Below are 26,264 nucleotides of genomic sequence, written 5' to 3'. Positions count from 1 at the left end.
AAGGGACCCAGGTCGCTCTTTAAGGGACCCAGGTCGCTCTTTAAGGGACCCAGGTCGCTCTTTAAGGGACCCAGGTCGCTCTTTAAGGGACCCAGGTCGCTCTTTAAGGGACCCAAGTCGCTCTTAAAGGGACCCATTTAGAGTGACTTGGGTACCGTCCCTTTAAGAGCGGCTTGGGTACCGTCCCTTTAAGAGCGACTTATGTAATTCCTCTTACACAGCGGCTTGGGTACCGCCCCTTTAAGAGTGGCTTGGGTACCGTCCCTTTAAGAGCGACTTATGTAATCCCTCTTACACAGCGGCTTGGGTACCGCCCCTTTAAGAGCGGCTTGGGTACCGCCCCTTTAAGAGCGGCTTGGGTACCGCCCCTTTAAGAGCGGCTTGGGTACCGCCCCTTTAACCCCTTAGGGACCAAGCCTGTTTGGGCCTTAATGACCAGGCTCATTTTTCAAAATCTGACCTGTCTCACTTTATGCGCTTATAGCTCAGTGATGCTTTAACGTATGCTAGCGATTCTGAGATTGTTTTTTCGTAACATATGGTACTTTATGTTAGTGGCAAAATTAGGTCACTGTCTTGTGTGTTTTTTGTGAAAAACATCAAAATATAATGAAAAATTTGAAAATTTTGCACTTTACGAACTTTGAAATTCTTTGCTTCTAAAAAAAAAAAGGCACATGACAAAAATTAGTTAGTAAGTCACATTATCAATATGTCCTCTTTATTCTGGCTTCATTTCGTAAACATATTTCACTTTTTTAGGGTGTTACGGGGCTTAGAAATGTATTAGCAAATTATAAAATTTTCATGAAATTTCCAAAACTGATTTTTTTAGGGACCAGTTCTTCTTTTTTTAAGTTGATTTAGGAGGCTTGTATACTGGAAACCCCCATAAGTGACCCCATTTTGGAAACTAGACACCTTAAAGAATTAATCTAGGGGTATAATGAGCATTTTAACCCTACAGGGGCTGGAGGAAAGTATTCACAATTAGGCCAGAAAAAAATGGAAAATAGAAATTTTCCAATAATATATTTGTTAAGATTAAAGTATCTCATTTTCATAATAAACATGAGAGAAAATGCACCCCAAATTTTGTAACGCAGGTTCTCCTGAGTAGAACGGTACCCCATATGTGGGCGTAAACCACTGTATGGGCACACAGCAGGCCTCAGAAGGAAGGGAGCACCTATTAGCATTTCCAGTTCAGATTTTGCTGAAGAAGTTTCTGAGCGCCAGGTGCGTTTGCAGAGCCCCTGTAGTGTCCGCAGAATAGAACCCCCCCAAAAGTCACCCCATTTTGGAAAGTGCACCTCTCAAAGAATTCATCTTGGGGTTTAGTGATCATTTTGACCCCACAGGTATTAGAGGAAGGTATTCAAAAGAAGACAGTAAAAATGAAAAAATAGAATTTTTCCAATAACATGTTTGTTTAGTTTGAAATTTCTCAATTTCACGAGAAACAGGGGAGAAAACTCACCCCAATATATGTAACGCAGGTACTCCTGAGTAGAACGGTACCCCATATGTGGGCATAAACCACTGTGTGGGCACACAGCGGGCCACAGAAGAAAGGGAGCGCCAAGCATTTTCAGTGCATGATTTTCCTGAAGAAGTTTCTGAGCGCCAGGTGCGTTTGCAGTGCCCCTGTAATGTCTACAGAATAGAACCCCCCCCAAATCACCCCATTTTAAAAAGTACACCCCTCAAGGAATTCATCTTGGGGTGTGGTGAGCATTTTGACCCCAAAAGTATTGGAGGAAAGTATTCAAAACTAGACCGTAAAAATGAAAAAAATTTAATTTTTTCAATAACATGTTTGTTTAGTTTGAAATTTCTCAATTTCACTAGGAACAAGGGAGAAAAAGCACCCCAAAATTTGTAACAGAGGTTCTCCTGAGTATAATGGTACCCCATATGTGGGCATAAACCACTGTATGGGCACACAGCAGGGCTCAGAAGAGGAGCGTCATTTTAGTTGCGGGCAATATGTGGGTGTTTACTGGTTGTTTGGGGTGGTAATAGACAATCTCGGGGTGTTTACTGGCTATCTGAGGTGGCAGCAGGCAATCTGGTGGGGTTATGGGCAATCTGGGGTGGTTACGAGCAGTCTGTGCCAATCTGGGGTGGTTACGGTCAATCTGGGGTGGTTACGGTCAATCTGGGGTGGTTACGGTCAATCTGGGGTGGTTACGGTCAATCTGGGGTGGTTACGGTCAATCTGGGGTGGTTACGGTCAATCTGGGGTGGTTACGGTCAATCTGGGGTGGTTACGGTCAATCTGGGGTGTTTACTGGCTGTATGGGGTGGTTATGGGCAATCTTGGTGTTTACTGGCTATCTAGGGGTGGTTACTGGCTATCTGGGGTGGTGATGGGCAATCTGGTGGTGTTCACTGACTATCTGGGGTTGCAACGGGCAATCTGGGGTGGTGACGGAAAATCTGGGGTGGTGACGGGCAATCTGGGGTGGTTGCGAGCAATCTGGGGTGGTTACAGGCAATTTGGGGTAGTTACAGGCAGTCTGTGGCAATCTGGGGTGGTCACGGGCTTTCTGGAATGGTTATGGGCTATGGGGTGGATACGGGCAATCTGTGGAGATTACGGGCATTCTGGGGTGGTGACAGGCAATCTGAGGTGGTTATGGGCTGTCTGGGATGGTTATGGGCTGTCTGGGATGGTTATGGGCTATCTGGGATGGTTATGGGTTATCTGGGATGGATACGGGCAATCTGGGGTGGATACGGACAATCTGGGGAGGTTACGGGCAATCTGGGGTGGATACGGACAATCTGGGGAGGTTACAGGCAATCTAGGGTGGTTACAGGCAATCTGGGGTGGTTACGGGCAATCTGGGCTGGTTACGGGTAATCTGGGGTGGTTACGGGTAATCTGGGGTGGTTACGGGTAATCTGGGGTGGTTACAGGTAATCTGGGGTGGTTACAAGTAATCCAGGGTGGTTACGGGTAATCCAGGGCACTTGACTTTGGTGACAGGCGTAAAAAAGTGCCGGCACCATTTGGAACAAGCGATCAGTGGTATATAGTATATACCGCTGATCACTTGTACTAGGACCACACCGGGTGGTCACCGATCATTGCCCCATGCTCTCCGCCACCTCCGGTGGTGGAGAGAATGAAGCTTTGATCATTTTTAGGAATCCATCACTGTGAACAGAGTCTGTTCACAGTGATGACGGCGGCCATCTTGGATCAGATGGCCGCCCAGGGAGGGGAGGGTCAGTGGCCAGGTCACTAGGGTTAATTCTGGGGATGGGGGAGGACATGTTTTCATCTGCTCTCACTGTGGATTCACGGTGAGAAGAGATGAAAGCGTTCAGCTGCGCTGGCAATGCCCGTTACCGGTAGCCGCCGTTATACTGATAATAACGGCGATCACCGGTGAGGGGACTTGCCGGGACTGACCCCACACTCTGCCCCAACCCCTCAGCTACCTCCGATAGCTGAGAGGATGGGGCTGCGGGCATTACCTGTGCCGCTGCACTATTCTGCACCATCGCCATAAAGAGCTGATGGCAGCAGAATAGAGCCCATTAGTGATTACCGTAAAAATCCGTATCGGCGGTCACTAATAACATAACACATGTATTCTCTGGGTCGCTACGGTTACGGCGATACCACATTTGTATCGTTTTTTTTAACTATCATCCTAGGAAAAACCCACAAAAACTGTCCCTGCATTGCAAAATCCATAGCGTTCTCATCTTTTGCGCGACAGAGCTGGTTTTGGGCTTATTTTTTGCGGGAAGATCTGTAGTTTCTATTGATACCAAGTTTTATATGTATATGACTTTTTGATCTCTTTTATGACGTATTTTCTAAAGTGGATTGATAAAATACAGCTATTCTAGTACTGTTTTTTTTATTGTTTTTTTACAGCGTGTGTCGTGCGATATAATTATTGATATAGTTTTATAGATTGGGTTGTTACGGACGTAACGATACCAAATATGTATAGGATTTGTGTTTTTGATCACTTTTATGTAATGTTTTATAGTGTATGGGGAATGTAATGCATCTTTATTATTGGGGGGGGGGGGGGGCTGGGGGGGCTGTGTTGTGTTTGGTGCACACTTTTTTTTCACTTTTTTTTTACTTTTACACTAGTGTACATTACTGTACACTAGTGTAAAATACTTAGATTATTGATACAATACATTGCAGTACCTGATCTACTGCAATGTATTGTATCATGCCTCATGCTGACAGGCAAGAGCCGCGGCCACCCCTGTCAGCATCAGGCATCTCCATGGTGACCCCGGGGACCTTCATTAGGACCCCGGAATCACCATGGAGACATCGGGACCCCGGACGGCGCCGCGGGACATCACAATCATGTAAGTCGACCGGCGGTGCCGTTCGGGATCCACCGGGACCAGTTAAATGCCGCTGTCATGGTTTGACAGCGGCATTTAACGGGTTAAACTGCCCGGAGTGGAGAATTTTCCGCTCCGGGCAGTTACAGGAGGGTGTCAGCGGTCACACTGACCGCTGATCACCCGTCCTGCAGCCGCCGCCGGGCGGTAATTTATTCCGATGCGCCCGCCGTTAAAAGGCGTACGCATCGGAATAAAGCCCATTAGTGGCCGCCGTGAAAAGGCAGCATGGCGGTCACTAAGGGGTTAAGAGCGACTTGGGTACCGCCCCTTTAAGAGCAGCTTGGGGTACCGCCCCTTTAAGAGCGGCTTGGGTACCGCCCCTTTAAGAGCGGCTTGGGTACCGCCCCTTTAAGAGCGGCTTGGGTACCGCCCCTTTAAGAGCGGCTTGGGTACCGCCCCTTTAAGAGCGGCTTGGGTACCGCCCCTTTAAGAGCGGCTTGGGTACCGCCCCTTTAAGAGCGGCTTGGGTACCGCCCCTTTAAGAGCGGCTTGGGTACCGCCCCTTTAAGAGCGGCTTGGGTACCGCCCCTTTAAGAGCGGCTTGGGTACCGCCCCTTTAAGAGCGGCTTGGGTACCGCCCCTTTAAGAGCGGCTTGGGTACCGCCCCTTTAAGAGCGGCTTGGGTACCGCCCCTTTAAGAGCGGCTTGGGTACCGCCCCTTTAAGAGCGGCTTGGGTACCGCCCCTTTAAGAGCGGCTTGGGTACCGCCCCTTTAAGAGCGGCTTGGGTACCGCCCCTTTAAGAGCGGCTTGGGTACCGCCCCTTTAAGAGCGGCTTGGGTACCGCCCCTTTAAGAGCGGCTTGGGTACCGCCCCTTTAAGAGCGGCTTGGGTACCGCCCCTTTAAGAGCGGCTTGGGTACCGCCCCTTTAAGAGCGGCTTGGGTACCGCCCCTTTAAGAGCGGCTTGGGTACCGCCCCTTTAAGAGCGGCTTGGGTACCGTCTCTTTAAAAGCGGCTTGGGTACCGTCCCTGCTACATGCCTGCCTCAGCTCTGCTATTTTACTGACTGAACTCTGCTACTTATAATGGTAAAGATCATTGCTCGGTTACCATGACAATCTTACTCATGTCAGTGAGACAAAATTATTAAGGACCTTCCATATAGTACATCTTCTATTGGCCAACAGTGGACATGTGACTGTGGATGTTGTGATACATTGCCCGACAAGACCTTAGAGTTCCTATTGGCTGCTATATTTCAGCTATTTGCATATGTTCTGTGATTGGCTGTTAGCGGTTAGAGTGTGGCCATTATTTGCAATGGGCCATTATTTTCTATGGGAAATTTAGGGTCTTTAAACGTAAATTTCTTAAATACGACAAATCCGATTGAAACGAAAAATAGATAGCACACCTCACACGGCCGAGGGCTTCGAAACGCAGTTTAAACTGAGTCTGTGTGCAAAGCGGTTCGGGCTGTATTACGCGCAGAAAAATAGCTGGAAGAAATGGAAGAAGAAGAATACGGATTACAATATAGTGCTTTTCAAGCACTATAATAATAACTAATAATAAATAATAATCCTAACCACATGATGAAATATGGGTGCCTGTCGCAGCTTCATTTAAAAATACCTGACAAATAGCCCAACATCCAGTGCTGTTATCTGTTCAAATGAAAAACCTGCTGGAAACCAGATGTACTTAAAGTGCAACAGGGTGCGCATTTGGCTCTGTATGGATGCGTATGGTTGCATATGGTTCTGTATGGTTGCATATGGCTCTGTATGGTTGCATATGGTTCTGTATGGTTGCGGATGGTTGCATATGGTTCTGTATGGGTGCATATGGTTCTGTATGGGTGCGGATGGTTGCATATGGTTCTGTATGGGTGCGGATGGTTGCATATGGTTCTGTATGGGTGCGGATGGTTGCATATGGTTCTGTATGGGTGCGGATGGTTGCATATGGTTCTGTATGGGTGCGGATGGTTGCATATGGTTCTGTATGGGTGCGGATGGTTGCATATGGTTCTGTATGGGTGCGGATGGTTGCATATGGTTCTGTATGGGTGCGGATGGTTGCATATGGTTCTGTATGGGTGCGGATGGTTGCATATGGTTCTGTATGGGTGCGGATGGTTGCATATGGTTCTGTATGGGTGCGGATGGATGCATATGGTTCTGTATGGGTGCGGATGGTTGCATATGGTTCTGTATGGGTGCGGATGGTTGCATATGGTTCTGTATGGGTGCGGATGGTTGCATATGGTTCTGTATGGGTGCGGATGGTTGCATATGGTTCTGCATGGGTGCGGATGCTTGTATATGGTTTTGTATGGGTGCGGATGGTTGCATATGGTTGCATATGGCTCTGTATGGGTGCGAATGATTGCATATGGCTCTGTATGAGTACGTATTGTTGCATATGGCTCTGTATGGTTGCATATGGTGCCATTTAGCAGCATCTTTTTTTTTTTTTATTCTCCTGCTCCAATGATCAAGAGCAGACAAACAAAAAAACAACACAAATGTGAACCAAGCCTAACAAACATAAACATTTTACATCTATCCATATATATATATATATATATATATATATATATATATATATATATATATATATTGTATACAGTACACAGAAACATTACACACAGACCCACATACAGTATGTGCATACATTACAAAGACACACATATATTATGTATACAGTACACAGAAACATTACACACAGACCCACATACAGTATGTGCATACATTACAAAGACACACATATATTACACGTAAATGTGTTGCAGGCACAGACATATTACAGTCATATATACATGCTTGCTTACAAAATTGAATCCTAAATCTCTGGGAACACAGCAGCCAGGTCCCCACAACTGCCTAAGGTAAAAAACAGCAGCCTAGGGGGGAACACAGCAGCTAGAAAAGTGTGTGTGTGTGTGTGTGTGTGTGTGTGTGTATTGGGGCACAGAAGTCTTGGTGGAGGGGAGGGGGAGGACACAGCACCAATGGAAGCCCTGCTCTCAGCCCACCTTTCCCAGCCCTACAGTCACCCCTCCCCCTATTCTCTGCCCCGACCTCCCTCCATCTTATCTACAGCCAGCATCCTCAAGTACCTGACACAACAGTGGAGCACAGAGCAGGACAGGAGGGGGATGGGAGGTCAGGAAGCAGGATGCCATGCAGCTGGAGGTGAGCAGCCTGTTTTTTCCCCTCCACACTGTGTCATACAGGGAGTTCGGCAGTCTGCAGATTAGTTGTATTTGCAAACTACTGAACTCCTGCTATGGCATCAGAGGCAACACATACACACAACGTACTCAGGTCTAGGATGATTTCTAAACAGGGAAACATAACTGCAAGTGGAGGCTGCAGCGCTAAGGCCACGTATGGTGCACTCACAGCTGACAGTCTGTCGGCTGTGAGTGTAATTGAATCATATTGAGCAGCTGCACAGCCCAGCAGATACGGCCCTGCACGTACCCCCTCAACCTGGCCACGTACCCCCTGTGGTATGCGTACCGCGGGTTGAGAAACACTGATCTTGGTCATGTGACACGTAGTCTGGAGTTAATGCACTGCGTTCAGACTTCTCCTGGCTTGTTCTTGTAAATGGTAGTAGTCTGAACCCTCAGACCCGACCAATCTAAACTTTTGATGTGTCTCTATGTTGTTGTTTTTCTATTATGGACCGTGCTCATTTGATCTCACTTAAAAATTGCATGTACGGTATTGTACATGCACAGTAGATAAAGATGAGATATTTACAATCTATGTAACCTAATGTTGTATCTAACAAACTGTCTTCCATTTATACACTGTCATTTTTGTAGTAGGCAATGTAATTAAAGAATCAGCTAAAATATTTTTATCCATTCTACACCACCTGTCTATCACATTCTGAACTTTATTGGTGTATGTGGCTCTTCTTTTGAACATCTTGTCTTTTAGGTTTCATTTTGTTTCCTCTACTTCCCCTTCAGTCCCATGATGTTCAATGATGATGCATCCGCACAGCATCAGATGGGCATCTTTAGCCAGTACCATATCTGCCTGCAGGGAGGAAACTGTAATAATCTTCATTTTAACTGTGAACATGAGCTGTACAATCATCATTATCCGGTAACTCTGATGAAATTTCCTGCCTCTCTCTCAGTGGAGAACTTGTGAACATAGTCTTAAAGGGGTATTCCAATCTCAATCAACACAGTTAAACTTGTAGGACTCGTCAAGTTATTGTTGCAAATACATTTTTTAGGAAACTTGCCACCTTCTCCTTATATGCTGCTCTATCCCTGCAAATGAGGTTCAATGTGGATCAATGTAAAGTTATGCGCTTGAGTATTAATAACTCGCATGCATCATATGTTCTATGGGGAGTTACACTGGGAGATTTGCATCTGGTTTACTTGTAGATAATAGATAAGACAGAATGGCATGACGTGTCAATCAGCGACTTTTAAGGCGAGCAGGATATTGTCATGCATTAAAACAGACATGGACTCTGGATATAATATTACCACTTTATAAAACTTTGGGGATAGATTAAAAGAAATAATAATAATAATGCTTTTATTTGTATAGGGCCGACTGATTCCGCAACACTTTACATAGTTCATCAATCTAAATTCGCCTATCTGTATGTTTTTGGGTGTGGAAGGAAACAGGAGTACCCGGAGGAAACCCACGCAAATACGGAGAGATCGTACAAGCTCTTTGTAGATCACTGAGCCACCATGCTGCCTAAATTTGTTTAGTCTTGAGAAGAGATGTTTTTAGGGAAATATTTATTTAAATATATAAATGGCCCCTACAAGAAATATGGGGGAAAAATGTTTTAGGTAAAACCTGCTCAAAAGACATGGGGGCACTGCCTCCGCCTAGAGAGAAAAGGTTCAGTCTCCGGTGGCAACAAGCCGCCTTTACCATGACATCAGTGAACAGTCTACTCCATGATCTGGTCACAGCAGAAACAGTGGAGGGCTTCACAACAGGCTTAGGGTGGTATTCCACGGGCCGACTAGGGCCTGATCAATGATGTAAACGAGCGCCGATCTGCTAGATCGGCGCTCGTTTACTGGGCCTATTCCACGGCCCGACAACTTTTTAGCGAGGGCTGCAGGGACATAGTTACGGATGTCCTTGCAGCCCTTGTTTTAAACTTTACCTGTCCAGGCTGCAGGTCTTCTCCCGATCCTGCGTCGCTGCAGTTTCGGAGCGGCCTGTCTGAACTGACAGACCATTTAGCCAATCAGACAGGCCGTTCTGATGCTGCTGCGGCGCGGGACCGAGAGAAGGAGAAGACCTGCAGCCTGGACAGGTAAAGTATGATGATTTTAAATCGTCGGTTGCCCGCCGCGCACCGCTATTCCACGTAGCGATGCGCGGGTGGCGACCAATGATTTTAGGTTTGAACCGATTTGGCTGATTATTGCTCCGTGGAATAGCTCCCTTAGACAAGTTCTTAGAACAAAATAACATTAATTCATATGTATTTTTGCTCTTACGCCATTTGCCGTGCGAGATTAGGAATGCGATAATTTATTAGTTTGGACTTCCATTATAACTGCACTGATCTCTCATAGAGGTCAATGCAGTACCAGGTACGTTGCTAAGGGGTTAGAAGATCATTTTAAGTGGAATACCCCTGGGTAATAGGGTTGATGTGGTACATTCGCTTTACTATTAAAACTATGTACAAATATAAGCTTTAAAAAAAAAAAAAAAAATACACAGTCTACCCTTACAAAAAAAAAATTCCCATAGCCATACTGCTCACCCATGATATTATATTATATATCAAAACAACTGAAACAAACTAGAGACTCCAGTTTTATACAGTATTTTACTGTAAAGTGGTGAATAAAAAAAAAAAAACACCTTGTTTTTTTTTTTTATGTAACGGGAAATAGCCAGGAACACTAAATACCCTGACAGTTCTGCACAATTTATTTAAATTGTAACTTATGCACATTTGAAATAAAATAAAAATGTTTAATGGTGCGCTCACACCTACAGGATCTGCAGCTGATTTTCTGCAGCAGATCTGCAGGACATTTCATTTAAATAACTGAACACAGCATCAAATCTGCACCATCAAAACTGCTGCAGATCCTGTAGGTGTGAACGCACCCGAACATCGTAAATACCTAATAGCCAAACTGAGATGTCATAAGACTTTTTTTTTTTTTTTTTTTTTTTACAGAGCCTGGTTATATACAACACTGGCAGTTTTATTGCTAGGTGCATAGACATAAAGATTTTTACCTGATTCCTCTCTGGAGCGGGCAACATATAATTGTCCATGCAAAAAACATGCAGAATCCAGATTTATGTCGCCATTTGCAGTGATTGGCCGTAGTGTATAGTTGGGGGTAATCTATACCTAGTATTGATAGCTATCCTATATAGGTATTAGGGATTCACAATGCACCAAAATATTGATACTACTATCGATATTTCGGGCAAAAAAAACTGTTCGGTACTAGGATTTCCTGGTATTTGATACTTTATGTTAAGCTGCCTAATAACGCAGCTTAACATAAAGTATAGAGCAGAGAACATAGCGTCACCTCCTTGACCTGCCCCTCCTTCCGCAGGGTTAAGTTCAAATAGCCGGCACAGAGCGATCGCTTGTGCCGGCTACGTAACTGTGTTGATGCTGATATCACAACTGACAGCGGCATATGGCCACTCCTAGCCGTTCCAGAAGCAGTGGGGGGCAGCTATTATGTGTAGCAGAGAACCCCCCTGAATCCCCCTCCCCCCCCCCCCCCCCCCCCCCCCCGCTGCTAATGACTGCAGCCTGTCAGACCTCGGCCTCTTGTCGTTCCTTGAATGCAGCGAGTTTGAGAAGTGCGTCTAGGGGAACTGACCTGTGCAGCAGATTAACTTTTTCCTGTCTGTACAGACCTGACAACCTTCATCAGCTGCCTGCAGTGTGTACAGCTGTCTGCTGTGAGAGTTGTAGTCTGTACCCCGTGGTCGCTGTATGTGAGGTTTTTCCAGGTTAGGGGTAGGTTGTGCATTGTAATCTTTGGCTGAGGCACGGAATACATAGACAAGTTGTGGGGTGACCTCCCGTATTGCTGGGCAGTACTTCCTTATGAACAGGCCACGTTATTAGGAGTCTAGCTTGTTCTTAAAGGGAAAAATAATAAATGTACTAATATTCTCACTATAGGAAATTTGCTTTGTTTACTGCTAGGTATGTTGACACATTGTCAATAGTGATGCCATGTGACTGTGGCAGAACACTATAAGGGAGATTTATCAAACTGGTGTAAAGCTGAATTGTCTTGGTTGCCCCTAGCAACCAATCAGATTCCACTTTTCATTCCTCACAGAGTCTTTAAAAATTGAAAGGTGAAATCTGATTGGTTGCTAGGGGCAACTAAGACAATTTTACTTTTCACCAGTTTGATGAATCTCCCCCTTTGTCCTTTGTTTATATAGCACCAGCATATTCTATAGTTCTGTACAGGGATTAATCATCACTCACAGCGATCCCATTGGAGTTCACAGTTCACTGTGTGTGAACATAGCCTGATAGCTGAAATATTACAGGACTACAACCCCCAGCATAGCCTAATAGCTGAAATATTACATGACTACAACCCCAAGCATACTGATAGTTGAAATGTTACAAGACTGCAACCCCCAGCATACCCTGATAGCTGAAATATTACAAGACAGCAACTTCCAGCATAGCCTGATAGCTGAAATATTACATAACTACAACACCCAGCATAGCCTGATAGCTTAAAGTGACACTGTCACCCCCTTTGTGCATCTCTACACAGGTGTAATGGGTAAATTAAGCGTTTTTCATACCTTATTTTATATCATACGTCATGGTGCTTGTTCAAGTAAAAAGTCATCTTTTATCAACTGCATATTATGTTAAGTAGACGGGGCCTCGCGACATTAGCGCCACTTAGCCCCGCCCACAATGCCACAGTTGACCCCACCCCCTCACCAGCCATTGGAACAGGCTAGCCTAAAGGTCTTGGCCCCACCCCCTCTAGGTCGGCCCACCAATGGGCGCCAAGGAGGCGGGGCCAACGGTGGTGTTGTGGGCGGGACTTAGTGACGCTAATGCCGCAAGGCCCCGCCCACTTAACACAATCTGCAGTTCATAAAAGATCACTTTTTACTTAAACAAGCACCATGACGTATGATATAAAATAAGTTGTGAAAACTAAACTAACTGCTAAATTTACCCTTTACATCTGTGTAGAGATGTCAGAATGCACAAAAGGGGATGACAGTGTCACTTTAAGTGTTAGTGCCCAAACAATAAAATGATCACCGTAAACCATGTAAGCGCTAAAAAGGCCAAGTACAAATTTGCTGACTTTTGGTCACAAATAGGTAAATGGTTGCTAAGCACTACCCAATACTGAGCAGCATACTGGGGAACAAAGGTACAGGTATAGTGTAGTGTAGTGTATAGTTGGGGGGGTTCCTGTACACCCTAGTGTATAGTTTGGGCGTTCTGTATATGAAATGTATAGTTGAGGAGGGGGGGTCCTGTATACCTGTAGTGTATAGTTTGGGGGGGGAGGGGTCGTGCTGTATACCTGTGGTATATAGTTAGGGAGGGTCTTGTATAGCTGTAGTGCATAATATGGGCGGGTCACCCAAACAGTTCAGGCATTTAGAAGTCTATAGAGAACAGACAGACATTAATTTTTATTATATAGATATAATGGTATTAAAAATAACTCTGTGTTGTGAAGAAAACAAATTCTGCTAAAGACCACCACACTGAAACGTGTCTGGTCATTTAGGACCAAAACACTGGTTGTTAAGTAGTGATGAGCGAACGTGCTCGTCCGAGCTTGGTATTTGATCGAGTATTAGGGTACTCGATGGTACTAGTTACTTGGACGAGCATCTTGCGATACTCGAGGAAATCTCATCATCCGTTTCCTGTAAGTTTGGGCGCTATTTCTCAGCCAATAAACATGCAGGAGACTCTTTGGTACATCCTGCGATGATGTGGGACCCATACATGTCGATAGCAGCGATTGGTTGGCCAGATCAGATGACCCTGCCATATAAAACTCTGCGCCGGAAGTGCTCGCTTCAGACGCATGCTGTGAGAGATCAGGGACAGAGCTGCTGCTGGTCAGGGTGAGTGTCCGTGTAGGATTTAGCGTTCCAGTAGGCAGGGTATATACTAGCAATATAAACAAACAGCCCTTTTCAGGGCTTAAAAGCTTTTATTAATACTATTATTAGAGACTGCTGGCTGGGAGTTGCAATGCTGCTACCGCAATTTAACCAGCACACTGTGGTGACCAGCTGCTGGCAGAAAGGGGACATTAGGTGTTGCATACATACCCCTAAGAAGTGCTCAGTGTACTCCTTTTTGATTTTGGGGCTGGTGGTTCTGGTGTACTACACTGTATTGCGGTATTGCGGCTTTGGGCTATGTTCACACTACGTATATTTCAGTCAGTATTGTGGTCCTCATATTGCAACCAAAACCAGGAGTGGATTAAGAACACAGAAAGGATCTGTTCACACAATGTTGAAATTGAGTGGATGGCTGCCATATAACAGTAAATAACTGCCATTATTTCAATACAACAGCCGTTGTTTTAAAATAACAGCAAATATTTGCCATTAAATGGCGGCCATCCACTCAATTTCAACATTGTGTGAACACATCCTTTCTGTGTTTTTAATCCACTCCTGGTTTTGGTTGCAATTTGAGGACCACAATACTGACTGAAATATACGTAGTGTGAACATAGCCTTGTAGTGCATCCTGCATAGAACTTCACTGCTCATTGTATTGAGGTGACAAAAAGTGTGTACAGTTGGTGCCCATACCAGATAGCACCCCCTAAACTAGTGTGCACTACACTGTATTGCTGTGATTTATAGTGAATCCTGCATAGAACTTCACTGCTCATTGTATTGGGGTGACAGAAAGTGTGTACAGTTGGTGCCCATACCAGATAGCACCCCCTAAACTAGTGTGTAGTACACTGTATTGCTGGGATTTGTAGTGCATCCTGCATAGAACTTCACTGCACATTGTATTGGGGTGACAAAGTATGTACAGTTGGTGCCCATACCAGATAGCACCCCCTAAACTAGTGTGTACTACACTGTATTGCTGGGATTTGTAGTGCATCCTGCATAGAACTTCACTGCTCATTGTATTGAGGTGACAAAAAGTGTGTACAGTTGGTGCCCATACCAGATAGCACCCCCTAAACTAGTGTGTACTACACTGTATTGCTGGGATTTGTAGTGAATCCTGCATAGAACTTCACTGCTCATTGTATTGAGGTGACAAAAAGTGTGTACAGTTGGTGCCCATACCAGATAGCACCCCCTAAACTAGTGTGTACTACACTGTATTGCTGGGATTTGTAGTGAATCCTGCATAGAACTGCACTGCTCATTGTATTGGGGTGACAGAAAGTGTGTACAGTTGGTGCCCATACCAGATAGCACCGTCAAGCACCCCCTAAACTAGTATGTACTACACTGTATTGCTGGGATTTATAGTGCATCCTGCATAGAACTTCACTGCTCATTGTATAGGGGTGACAGAAAGTGTGTACAGTTGGTGCCCATACCAGATTGCACCATACAGCCCCACCAAACCATTGGTTACTACAACTATTTTTCCAGATATCTGTATTTCATACGCAAGGCCTATCTCAGTTCCATTCTGTGCAGTGTCCATAAAATGGTGAACCCCAGGGGTAAGGGGCATGGGCGTGGGGTTCCAAGTGATGTGGTAGCTGAAGGCCGTGGTTCAGGGCAGGGTGACACAGCTGCACCTGTTGAGGAGGTAGCAGTGGCACACCGCAGACGCCCACTCCTAGCTTCTTTGACCAACTTACGGGGTCTCAAGGTACACTATTATTGAAACCGCAGCAGTGTGAACAGGTGATCACGTGGAAAGCGGATAATGTGTCCAGTAACTTATCCAACGCCCAGTCTTCAATGCAGTCTGCCCATGCTACCCAAGGGAGTGGAACCCTTGCTCCATTAGCTCAGCCTCCTTCCCCACAGCCTGGCCCCTCCAGGGAAAGAAGGGATTCAGATCCACCACCATGCTCCCAGGAACTGTTTTCTGGACCCTTCCCTGAGTCAGAGCAACCGGAGCAGTCGATCTGTCCTGGTGCCCAAACTATGCAGCTCACGCTGTCAGTGGGTGATGAGAGTGGGGACTTGCAAGCGGGGTTGGAAGAGGTGTCCGATGATGACAATGAGACCCGGTTGTCAGACAGTGAGGTTGTTGTCATGGATGTAACTCCAAGTGAGGAGGAGAGTGAGGAGCTGGTGGATGAGGACAAGGTGACTGACCCGAGCTGGGTGGATAAGCCTAGTGAAGACCGTGCTTCTGAGGGGAAGGCAAGTTCACCCGCATGACCGGTTGTAAGAGGAAGAGGGGTGGGCAGAGGGAGAGGCAGGGGCAGAGCGAGTAGATCAGCAGCTTTTTCACGGAGTCAAACTCCCGTGGCCAGTGGAAGTCTGGAGGTTTTTTAAAGAAACTGTTGTGCCTGCCCTTGCCTCGTTGTTGCTGGGCCTTAACTGGCATCCATGTAGACTACTGGTGTGCCTGCCCTTGCCTCATTGTTGCTGGGCCTTAACTGGCATCCATGTAGACTACTGTTGTGCCTGCCTTTGCCTCCTTGTTGGCTACTGCTGGGCCTTAACTGGCATCCCGGGTTTGTGTGTAATTAGCAGTGAGCTTGGTTGTGTGTGACAAGGGGTGGAACCTGGTGGCGGCTCTGCAACTCGGCAGCTTCACACATGTACCATGCCTGGCCCACATCTTCAACCTAGTGTTGCTTCAGTTCCTTAAAACTTACCCCAATGTGGCTGACTTTTTCACCAAGGTGCACCACATCTGTGCACATTTCCGCAAGTCAACCAGTTAAATTAACCCCAACTGCTACAGTCAAATTCAAACTCAAAACAACGGTGGGGGGAGAAGGGGGGAGTCACATGATGATACCCTAACTGCTAGAGTCAAATTCATAGTCGAATTCAATTTACCTTCCTTGTCTTGTCCATTTCAAACCATATTATCTGTGGATGTCATCTTATCTTAGGGGTGTCCTCTGCCATCCTTTCACCAGTAGCTTCTATCCTTCCTTGGATGTTGTAGCTTTTTCGAAGGCAGGATTGACCAGGTTATTTTAATAGACACTTGCCCTCTCTTAGAGACTCTTTAAAGGATTGAAAGTGTATTCATTCATTCAAATCAAATTCCGGGGCCTCTTAAGAAGACTGTATTGTTATTCTTCGTCCCTAACTCCAAAGATATGCCTCTCACGCACAAATGCATGTGGGTGTGAGGCTAAATCTAGCCATAATTGTATTGTCCATCTTGGTCTGGGTCTGTGGTGTCAGGCTAAGTTTTTGGGTGGTCCATATGCTACCAGAGGCTCAGTTGCTACCTCACTTTTAATAGTTCTCTGTGTCCTCACTGCCATGCTCTGACGTCACACTACGTCTGCGGAGGAGCAGCACTGGTTGCCGGGGGCCTGCCGATCGCGCCCCCGCCAACCAGCCAACTTTTTTTTTTTTTTTTTTTTTACTCTTACTCTACTGTGTCAGGCCTAATTTTTGTGAGTTTCCACGTCTGCCTCATCTAAAGGCCGGTAATGGCCACTTTATGTTTTTTTATTTTCTAACCTTCATTTTAAATTTTAAAATCAAATCGACTTCAATTCAAGTGCAATTTTGCAGGGCTGTCTGGTCATCTATTGTATCTCCAAGATACATGCCACTGTTCAAAGGAACAGACAGTGATAATGGTGGATCCTAATTTAGCATCCTTGTGTTGTCCATTTGGAACCATATAATCTGTGGATGTCAACTTGCCGGTGTTCTCTGCCGTCCTTCAGGGTACAAACCCACTTGACGTATTTGCTGCCTCAATCAGTCTTAAAAATAAGCAGGCAAAACGCAGGTTGGCTTTATACGATTCTTCTGCGTTAAAATACGCAATTGCGTATTTTTGAAGCGTGAAGCTACATGCGTTTTTCGCACAGGTTGTTAACAACTGATGCTTTGCTAACAACAAGCTTCACGCTTCAAAAATACGCAATTGTGTATTTTAACGCATTCAAAAATACGCAATTGCGTATTTTAATGCAGAACAATTGTATAAAGCCAACCTGCGTTTTGCCTGCTTATTTTTAAGACTGATTCACGCAGCAAATACGTCAAGTGGGTTTGTACCCTTAATTTTTTTAGCTCGGGGCCTCTTAAGAAGACTATTGTTGTTCTTCGTCCCTAGCTCCAAAGAGATGCCTATCATGCACAACTGCATCAGGGTGTGAGGCTAAATCTAGCCATAATCCGGCTGTTTTAGTTTTAGGTGCAGCAGCACTGCCGTGGGTAAGCGCCAACAGGCGGTGCTCAAACTGCTGAACAGCACCTTCTACCTTCCTTGGATGTTTTAGCCGTTTTGAAGGCAGGATTGACCTGGCCTTTTACCAGTAGCTTCTTTCCTTCCTTGGATGTTGTAGTAGTCTTTTTGAAGGTAGGATTGACCAGGTCTTTTTAATACACAGGCTACCGCACTTGCCGTATCTTAGAGACTCTTTAACCCTTTGAGGACCAGGCCCAAAATGACCCAGTGGACCGCGCAAATTTTGATCTTAGTGTTTTCGTTTTTCCCTCCTCCCCTTCTAAGAGCTCTAGCACTCTCAGTTTTCTATCTACAAGCCATGTAAGTGCTTCTTTTTTACAGAAATAGTTGTACTGTGTAATGGCGTCATTCATTTTACCATAACATGTATGATGGAATTCCAAATATATTATTTATGAAGATATAAATAGGTGAAATCGTAAGAAAGAATGCAATATGGTAACGTTTGGGGGGTTCCTGTGTCTACGTAATGCACTATATGGTAACAGCGACATGACACTATTATTCTATAGGTCAGCCCGAACACAACCATATGCAGGTTACACAGATTCTCTAATGTTGTATATGTATTTTTTTTATGAAATCCTTTTTTTTGGCAATTAAATATTAATAAAATGGGCCTATTGTGACGCTTATAACGGTTTTATTTTTTCACCTACGGGGCTGTATGGGGTGTCATTTTTTCCGCCATGATCTCTAGTTTTTATTAATACCATATCTGTGAAGATCGGACGTTTTGATCACTTTTTATTGATTTTTTTAAATATATAATGTAACATAAAATCGGTAATCTGCGCACTTTTTCCCCTCTTCTCGTGTACGCCGTTTACCGGTCGCAATGACGCTTGTTATATTTTAATAGATCGGACAATTACGCACGCTACGGTATATTATATGTTTATCCATTTATTCATTTTTATATGTTTTATTTATATAATGGGAAAGGGGGGTGATTTAGACTTTTATTGGGGGAGGGGTTTTGGGGTAGTGTAATAGTGTTTTGAACTTTTTTTTTTTACACTTTTGAAGTCCCTTTGGGGGACTTGTACATACATTACTTTGATTTCTACACTGATGAATGCTATGCCATAGGCATAGCATTGATCAGTGTTTTCGGCGATCTGCTCATTGAGCCTGCCTGTGCAGGCTCAGTGTAGCAGATCGCCGATCGGACCGCACGGAGGCAGGTAAGAGACCTCCAGCAGTCCGTTTCAACGATCGGGACCCCCGCAGTCACACTGCGGGGGTCCCGATCGGTAAGTGACAGGGGACTCCCCCTGTCACTTACACTTAAAAGCCGCGGTCGCGCCGCGATCGCGGCGTTCAAGGGGTTAATGACACGCGGCAGCGCGATCGCTGCAGCGTGTCATTACCGGTGAGGTCCCGGCTGCTCACTGCAGCCGGCCCCCACCTGCTATGAAGCGCGCTCCGCTCCGGAGCGCGCTTCATAGCGGGAAAAACACCCAGGACGTAAGGTTACGTCATGGGTCGTCTGGGGACAGACTTCCATGACGTAACCCTACGTCCAGGGTCGTCTAGGGGTTAAATGATTGAAAGTGTATTCAATCAAATTCTGTGGCCTCTTAAGCAGACTCTATTGTTCTCTGTGTCCTCACTGCCATGCTCTGACGTCACACCACGTCTGCGGAGGAGCGGGACTGGTTGCCGGGGGCCCGCTGATCGCGCCCCCGCCAACCAGCCAGCTGTTTTATTTTAGTTTTTTTTGGTCTAGCCGTGGTCTGGGCCTCACCACCCCCGGTCGAGAGGCATCAGGTGTACCCTTGATGGTGACTGACATCTGGCCTAGCCAGTTAGCTGTCAGCACCCGGGTTCATGTCCACTAAATATCCCAGCCCCTGGACTCACTTAAATTTTTTGGTGGGCTCACTTGCTTCCTCACTCACTTTTAATGGTTCTCTGTGTGCTCAATGCCATGCAGTGTCTGGCCTAATTTTTGGGAGGCTCACTTGCTTCCTCACTTACTTTTAATAGTTCTCCTCACTGCCATGCTATGACGTCACACTACGCCTGCGGAGGAGCGGGACTGGTTGCCGGGGGCCCGACGATCGCGCCCCCGCCAATCAGCCAACTGTTTTATTTTAGTTTTTTTGGTCTAGCCGAGGCCTCACCACCCCCGGTCGAGAGGCATCAGGTGTACCCTTGATGGTGACTGGCAGCTGGCCTAGACAGTTAGCTGTCAGCATCTGGGTTCGTGTGTAATTAGCAGTGAGCTTGGTTGCGTGTGACAAGGGGCAGAACCTGGTGGCGGCTCTGCAACTCGGCAGCCTCACACATGTACCATACCTGGCCCACGTCTTCAACCTAATGTTGCTGCGGTTCCTTAAAACTTACCCCAATGTGGCTGACTTGCTCAACAAGGTGCACCGCATCTGTGCGCATTTCTGCAAGTTAACTGGCATCCATGTTGACTACTGCTGACTACTGGTGTGCCTGCCCTTGCCTCCATGTTGGCTACTGCTGGGCCTTAGCTGGCATCCATGTTGACTACTGCTGGGCCTTAACTGGCATCCATGTTGACTACTGCTGGGCCTGCCCTTGCATCCTTGTTGCTGGGCCTTAACTGACATCCATGTTGACTACTGCTGGGCCTTAACTGACATCCATGTTGACTACTGCTGGGCCTTAACTGGCATCCATGTTGACTACTGGTGTGCCTGCCCTTGCATCCCTGTTGCTGGGCCTTAACTGGCATCCATGTTGACTACTGCTGGGCCTTAACTGACATCCATGTTGACTACTGCTGGGCCTTAACTGACATCCATGTTGACTACTGCTGGGCCTTAACTGGCATCCATGTTGACTACTGGTTTTGGACAGCACAGATTACTGGGTGTTCACTCTCCTGGACTCTTGGTAGAATCCAAACTTTTCCACTGTCATTCCTGCCGAGGAATATAAACAGGCCCTGGTACAGAAGCTGAAAATGCACTTTCCATCTGACACCACTAGCGCCAGAGTACGTAGTTCTGTGGGCCAAAGAGCGGGGGAGAGGAGCGGTGAAGCAAGCAGCTTGTAAAGGGGCAGGGGAACACTCTCCAAGGCCTTTTGCCAGTTTCATGGCACCCCAGCAAGACTATGTCAACCGTGCACAGTCTAGACAGAGTAGGGGGAAAGCCTTCAGGAAGATGGTGAGGGAGTACCTTGCTGACCATACCAATGTCCTTCCCGATCACTCTGCCTACAACTACTGGGTTGCAAAGCTGGATACGTGGCCCGAGCTGGCGCTTTACCCCTTTGAGGTGCAGGGCTTCCCTGCCGCTAGCGTGTTAGAGCGTTGTTATCTTCAGTGCAGCTAATGCCATCATCACTGATAAGGCAGATGTTTATAAAAATGAACAAAGCCTGGATTTCACCTAAATTCAACTGTCCACCCAGGGAAAGCAGCTCAACATGAAGATTCTTCTTATCTCCGTTTCCTCCTCTTCCTTCAATTCTCAGCTAACAGCCAAGTCTTCTTCCGCCATGCAATGTCTGGCCTAATTATTGGGAGGCTCAATTGCTTCCTTACTCATTTCTAATGCTTCTCTGTGTCCTCACTGCCATGCTCTGACGTCACACTACGTCTGCGGAGGAGCGGGACTGGTTGCCGGGGGCCCGCCAATCGCTCACCCGCCAACCAGCCAGCTGTTTTTACAAAATTTTTTTTGTCTAGCTGTGGCTGGGGATTCACCACCCCCGGTCAAGAGGCATCAGGTGTACCCTTGATTGTGACCCCCTAAAACTCGTGGGTACTACACTGTATTGCTGGGATTTGTAGTACACCTGCATAACACTTCACTGCTCATTGTAATGGGGTGTCACAGAGTGTGTATAGGTCCAGCCACTACCAGATTCTACCGTACAGCCCCCCCAAAAAAAACTTGTGGGAGCACAAGTATTTTTCCTGATTTCTGTATTTCATACGCAAGGCCTTCCATACTGTGTAGTGTCCATAAAATGGTGAACCCCAGGGGTAAGGGTCGAGGACGAAGGCGTGGGGTTCCAAGTGATGCCGTTGCTGGAGGCCGTGGTTCAGGGCACGGTGACACAGCAGCTCTTTCTTTGCCCAACTTACGGGGTTTTAAGGTAGACCGATATTGAAACCGCAGCAGTGTGAACAGGTGATCACGTGGATAGCCGATAATGTGTCCAGTAACTTATCCACCACCCCGTCTTCCACACAGTACACCCACGCTACCCAAGGGCGTGGAACACTTGCTCCATTAGCTCTGCCTCCTTCCCCAAAGCCTGGCCCCTCCAGGGAAAGAAGGGATTCAGACCCACCACCATGCTCCCCGGAACTCTTTTCTGGACCCTTCCCTGAGTCACAGCAACCGGAGCAGTTGATGTGTCCTGATGCCCAAAATATGCAGCTCACGCAGTCAGTGGGTGATGAGAGTGGGGACTTGCAAGCGGGGTTGGAAGAGGTGTCCGATAGTGACGATGAGACCCGGTTGACAGACAGTGAGGTTGTTGTCATGGATGTAACTCAAAGTGAGGAGGAGAGTGAGGAAATAGAGTTGACAAAAATGACGTTTAGGATACACACCGCCACAGTTAATAGTTTGTTAATGCTGTTTGTTCCTTAAAGGGAAGGATAACTATCACTTCATAGAACGATTGACGTGTCTATAACTTTTATATTGACATGTCAGCCTCCTTACCTTCAACAGTTGCCAAAATAGGGCAGAGGTGGTCAGGTAGTCACCTTTTTGTTTCTGTTTGTCTATCCGGGGAGTGATGATCAGGAAGGAACAGATGCTGCACTCTGCTGAGGGCCCTCTGCTCCTTCCTTTAAGCAAGTAGGGTTAGGGTCAGCACTTGGACCCTAACAAGTTTGGTGACATGTCAGAAATTTGGAAATGATGGTTACCCTTCAGTTTAATTTGTTGGGATATATACATATTGTAAGTTTGCACAGTATGAGAGAAATCTATCTAGCTGTGCTCATGCTTGTTTGTTAGCACTCAAACCAGTTAGCACCTAGAATTGTGACTTGTCACATTAGTCAAGTAGGGAATGGGATGTCACTATTGGTGGGTTCATAGTTTTCAGTTCATAGTTCACCTTGTAAAAGTTTAAAGTTATGCACTTATCTCACTTTTCATTGGTTGTTGTTTGATTGCACACTTTGGGGGAGATTTATCATCATTATAGACCCTTTTTTTGGAGTGAAAATGTCGCAAAATTTTTGCACACCCGCATAGCTGCACAAAATTTTGCGACATTTCACCTACTTAGACTCATCATGCCTACTTCAGCGTAAGCTGAAAGTAAGCATGATTTGCATGTGCGACTATCTAAAATAGTCGCACATGTGTCACAAACTCATTCCACACTAGAGGTGGACTATTTCACAACCTATACTGTGGAGTGAGTTTGCTCCGTGGGTCGGGTGCAGTGCACCCGGTCCACGGAGTGTAAAGGGTTAAGTAGTAATGCAGCAGCATCACTACTAACCCCCTGGGGCTGTACAGTAAGGAGGGGTGCTTAGCGCAACCCTCCTTGCAGTACAGGAGCAGGGAATCCCCTTAATTAGGCTGGGATTCCCTACCCACAGGGTTTCCCACCCAAAAGCAGAAAGCAGTCTGCTTCTGGGCGGGAAATTTAAAATCCCCGCATATAAGTTACAGTCTGGCTCCCAGGGGCTTAAGCCCTTGGGAGCCAGACTGTAACTGCCATGCCCATGCTGGAGGTCACCCAGCTTTCCCAGCATCCTGTAAGGTTAACCCTTACAGGATGCTGGAAAAGTTGGGTGACCTCCAGCATGGGCGTTACAGTCTGGCTCCCAGGGACTTAACCCCCTGGGAGTCAGACTATTCTGGCACTGCATCTGCACCAGCAAGGAAGGGGGTTAAGTGCCCCCTTCCTTGCTGGAGCAGATGCAGTGCACTCTCCAAGGAGGGGGGGGATGATAGGGGCTGGGCGTTACCTGTTGCTGCTTCCTCGCTGTCCCGGTAGGCTCCGCCTCCATGACAGTAAGGCCTGCCCCCATTGCGGGCCGATACAGGGGCGGGGCTTACGGGGACTGCTTAGGAAGCAGCAACAGGTAACTCCCTGCCCCTACCATCACACACCCCCCCCCTCGGAGAGTGCACTGCACCAGCAAGGAAGGGGGTTAAGTGCCCCTTCCTTGCTGGTGCAGTGCACTCTCCGAGGGGGGTGATTGTAGGGGCTGGGAGTTACCTGTTGCTGCTTCCTCGGCAGTCCCGGTAAGCCCTGCCCCCGTACCGGCCTGTGATGGGGGCGGGGCTTACTTCATGGAGGTGGAACCTACCAGGACAGCGAGGAAGCAGGAACAGGTAACCCGCAGCCCTTATCATCCCCCTCCCTCCTTGGAGAGCGCACTGCATCTGCTTCAGCAAGTAAGGGGGCACTTAACCCCCTTCCTTGCTGGTGCAGATGCAGTGCCAGAACAGTCTGGTCCCCAGGCAGTTAAGTCCCTGGGAGCCAGACTGTAACTCCCATGCCCATGCTGAAGATCACCCAGCTTTCCCAGGATCCTGTAAGGGTTAACCTTACTGGATGCTGGGAAAGCTGGGTGATCTCCAGCATGGGCATGGGACTTAGTCTGGTTCCCAGGGGGTTAACCCCTTACTTGTTTGTTTTTGCTTGTGTATTTTTTTTTTTTTTTTTCCCCAGATACAGACATGCAGAGGATTACCGCGGATTCGTTTGGACTACTTCGATGACCGGCGGAGTTTAATGTTCAATAAAATGGTCAACGAGGGGTGTGGGGTGTTTTTATTTGAGTAAAAAAAAAATTCTAGGTGTATTTGTGTTTTCTTTCATTACTTTATAGACTTAGTAGTGGAAGCCGTCTAATAGACGGAATCCATTACTAAGTCAGGGCTTAGTGTTAGCCGGTATAAAATGGCTAACACTAACCCCTCCATTATTACCCCAGTACCCAATGCCACCAGGGGTACTGGGAAGAGCCGGGTGCCAGTAGTCCTGGAGTGTCAAAATTGGCGCTCCTGGACTGGGGCGGCAGCAGGCTGGTAATATTTAGGCTGGGGAGGGCCTAAACCAATGGCTCTTCCCACCCTGGTGTTACCAGGCTGCTGTTTGTTTTTTAACTCGGCTGGTTATGGAAAAGGGGGGGGGGGAATCCTATGCAGTTTTTTTTTTTTAATTATTTATTTATTTAAAAAAAAAAAAAATCTGCACAGGATCCCCCCCCCCCCCCCCCTTTCCATAACCAGCCGGGTTAGAGAACCAAACAACAGCAGCTTGGTAACACCAGGGTGGGAAGAGCCATTGGTTTAGGCCCTCCCCAGCCTAAATATTACCAGCCTGCTGCCGCCCAGTCCAGGAGCGCCAATTTTGACACTCCGGGACCACTGGCACCCGGCTCTTCCCAGTACCCCTGGTGGCATTGGGTACTGGGGTAATAATGGAGGGGTTAGTGTTAGCCATTTTATACCGGCTAACAAGAAGCCATGACTTAGTAATGGATTCCGTCTATCAGATGGCTTCCACTACTAAGCCTGTAAAGTAATGAAAGAAAACACAAATACACCTAGAAATTTTTTTTTATTCAAATAAAAACACCCTCACACCCCTTGTTGACCATTTTATTGCACATTAAAGTCCGCCGGTCATTGACGTAGTCCAAACGAATCCGACGTAATCCTCTGCATGCCGGTATCTGGAAAAGAAAGGGAGAAGAAAATGCTCATTACCTAGGAGGTAAACCTGGGCCAATGAGACTAGAGACAATTCTGAGCCAAACAAATCTTCACCACAGAAAATAGACCAGGCTTATCCCTGATAATAAATTGCACTTTAAATAGACCAGTCTATTCTTGCCAAAGCAGAAATAGACCACATCTAGAAAAATCCCCTGTTGATGAATCTCCCCGTTTGTGTTTACTTTTAACACTTTGGTAGTTTAGAAGGATGTGTGCTTTCCCCCCCAAACATTTGCACTATGATGTACCACACCACCCCTTACTGAGACTCCATGTATAGATATATTGTACTTTTTCTTAATCAAGGCAAGAAAAAAATGAAACTTCTGCAGAAGCATATAGCATTATTAGATAGTAAGATAGATAGATAATAGATCGATCGATTATATAGGAGATAGGTAATAATTTATTACCTATCCCCAGGGCTGTATTAAGGTTGGTGGAGGCACTGGGCAAAAATTTTGTTGCCCCCCCCCAATTTTTTCCCAAATATATCCCATACAGCGATCTATACAGGTGGCTACTTACTGTAGTGGACTTAGCACCTACCCTTCCTCACTCCTGGCTGTGTGGCTCAGCATCCTCCTCTGTTTTGCATGTGATGGTCACTAGAGGCTGCAGTCCAGAGGAAGATGCCAGGCCCTAGAGACAGGACGGGGAGGGGTGCATTCCCACTCGGGGGGGTGTTCCAACTTTGTGTTTATGTTAATAATGCAATGCGAGAACATAGCACTTAAGTACTTTCTGTGCTCTCTTGCCCACTGTGTTAGCCCCCACAGCAGCATATGCAGATGTGAATCGCAGAA

The 26,264-nt window shown here is 46.5% G+C and overlaps 1 protein-coding gene across 3 annotated transcripts in view; it reads left to right on the top strand.

Moving 5' to 3' along the window:
• The window catches only part of TAF1 (TATA-box binding protein associated factor 1), a 221,148-nt gene that overhangs the window by 181,795 nt on the left and 13,089 nt on the right, over nt 1-26,264 (top strand). The window contains exon 40 of one of the 3 annotated variants that reach the window (XM_069943704.1): nt 8,331-8,469. The exons of the other annotated variants lie outside the window; for them this stretch is intronic. Coding sequence (XP_069799805.1) covers nt 8,331-8,469 — 139 coding nt within the window. The remainder of the gene's footprint in view (nt 1-8,330; nt 8,470-26,264) is intronic. 3 annotated transcript variants of the gene reach the window in all.

This window comes from Dendropsophus ebraccatus, chromosome 10 (assembly GCF_027789765.1).
Source record: "Dendropsophus ebraccatus isolate aDenEbr1 chromosome 10, aDenEbr1.pat, whole genome shotgun sequence".
Classification (NCBI taxonomy): Eukaryota; Metazoa; Chordata; class Amphibia; order Anura; family Hylidae; genus Dendropsophus; species Dendropsophus ebraccatus.
The sequence above is the reverse complement of the archived record's forward strand: the minus strand, read 5'-3'. Positions and strand labels throughout refer to the sequence as shown.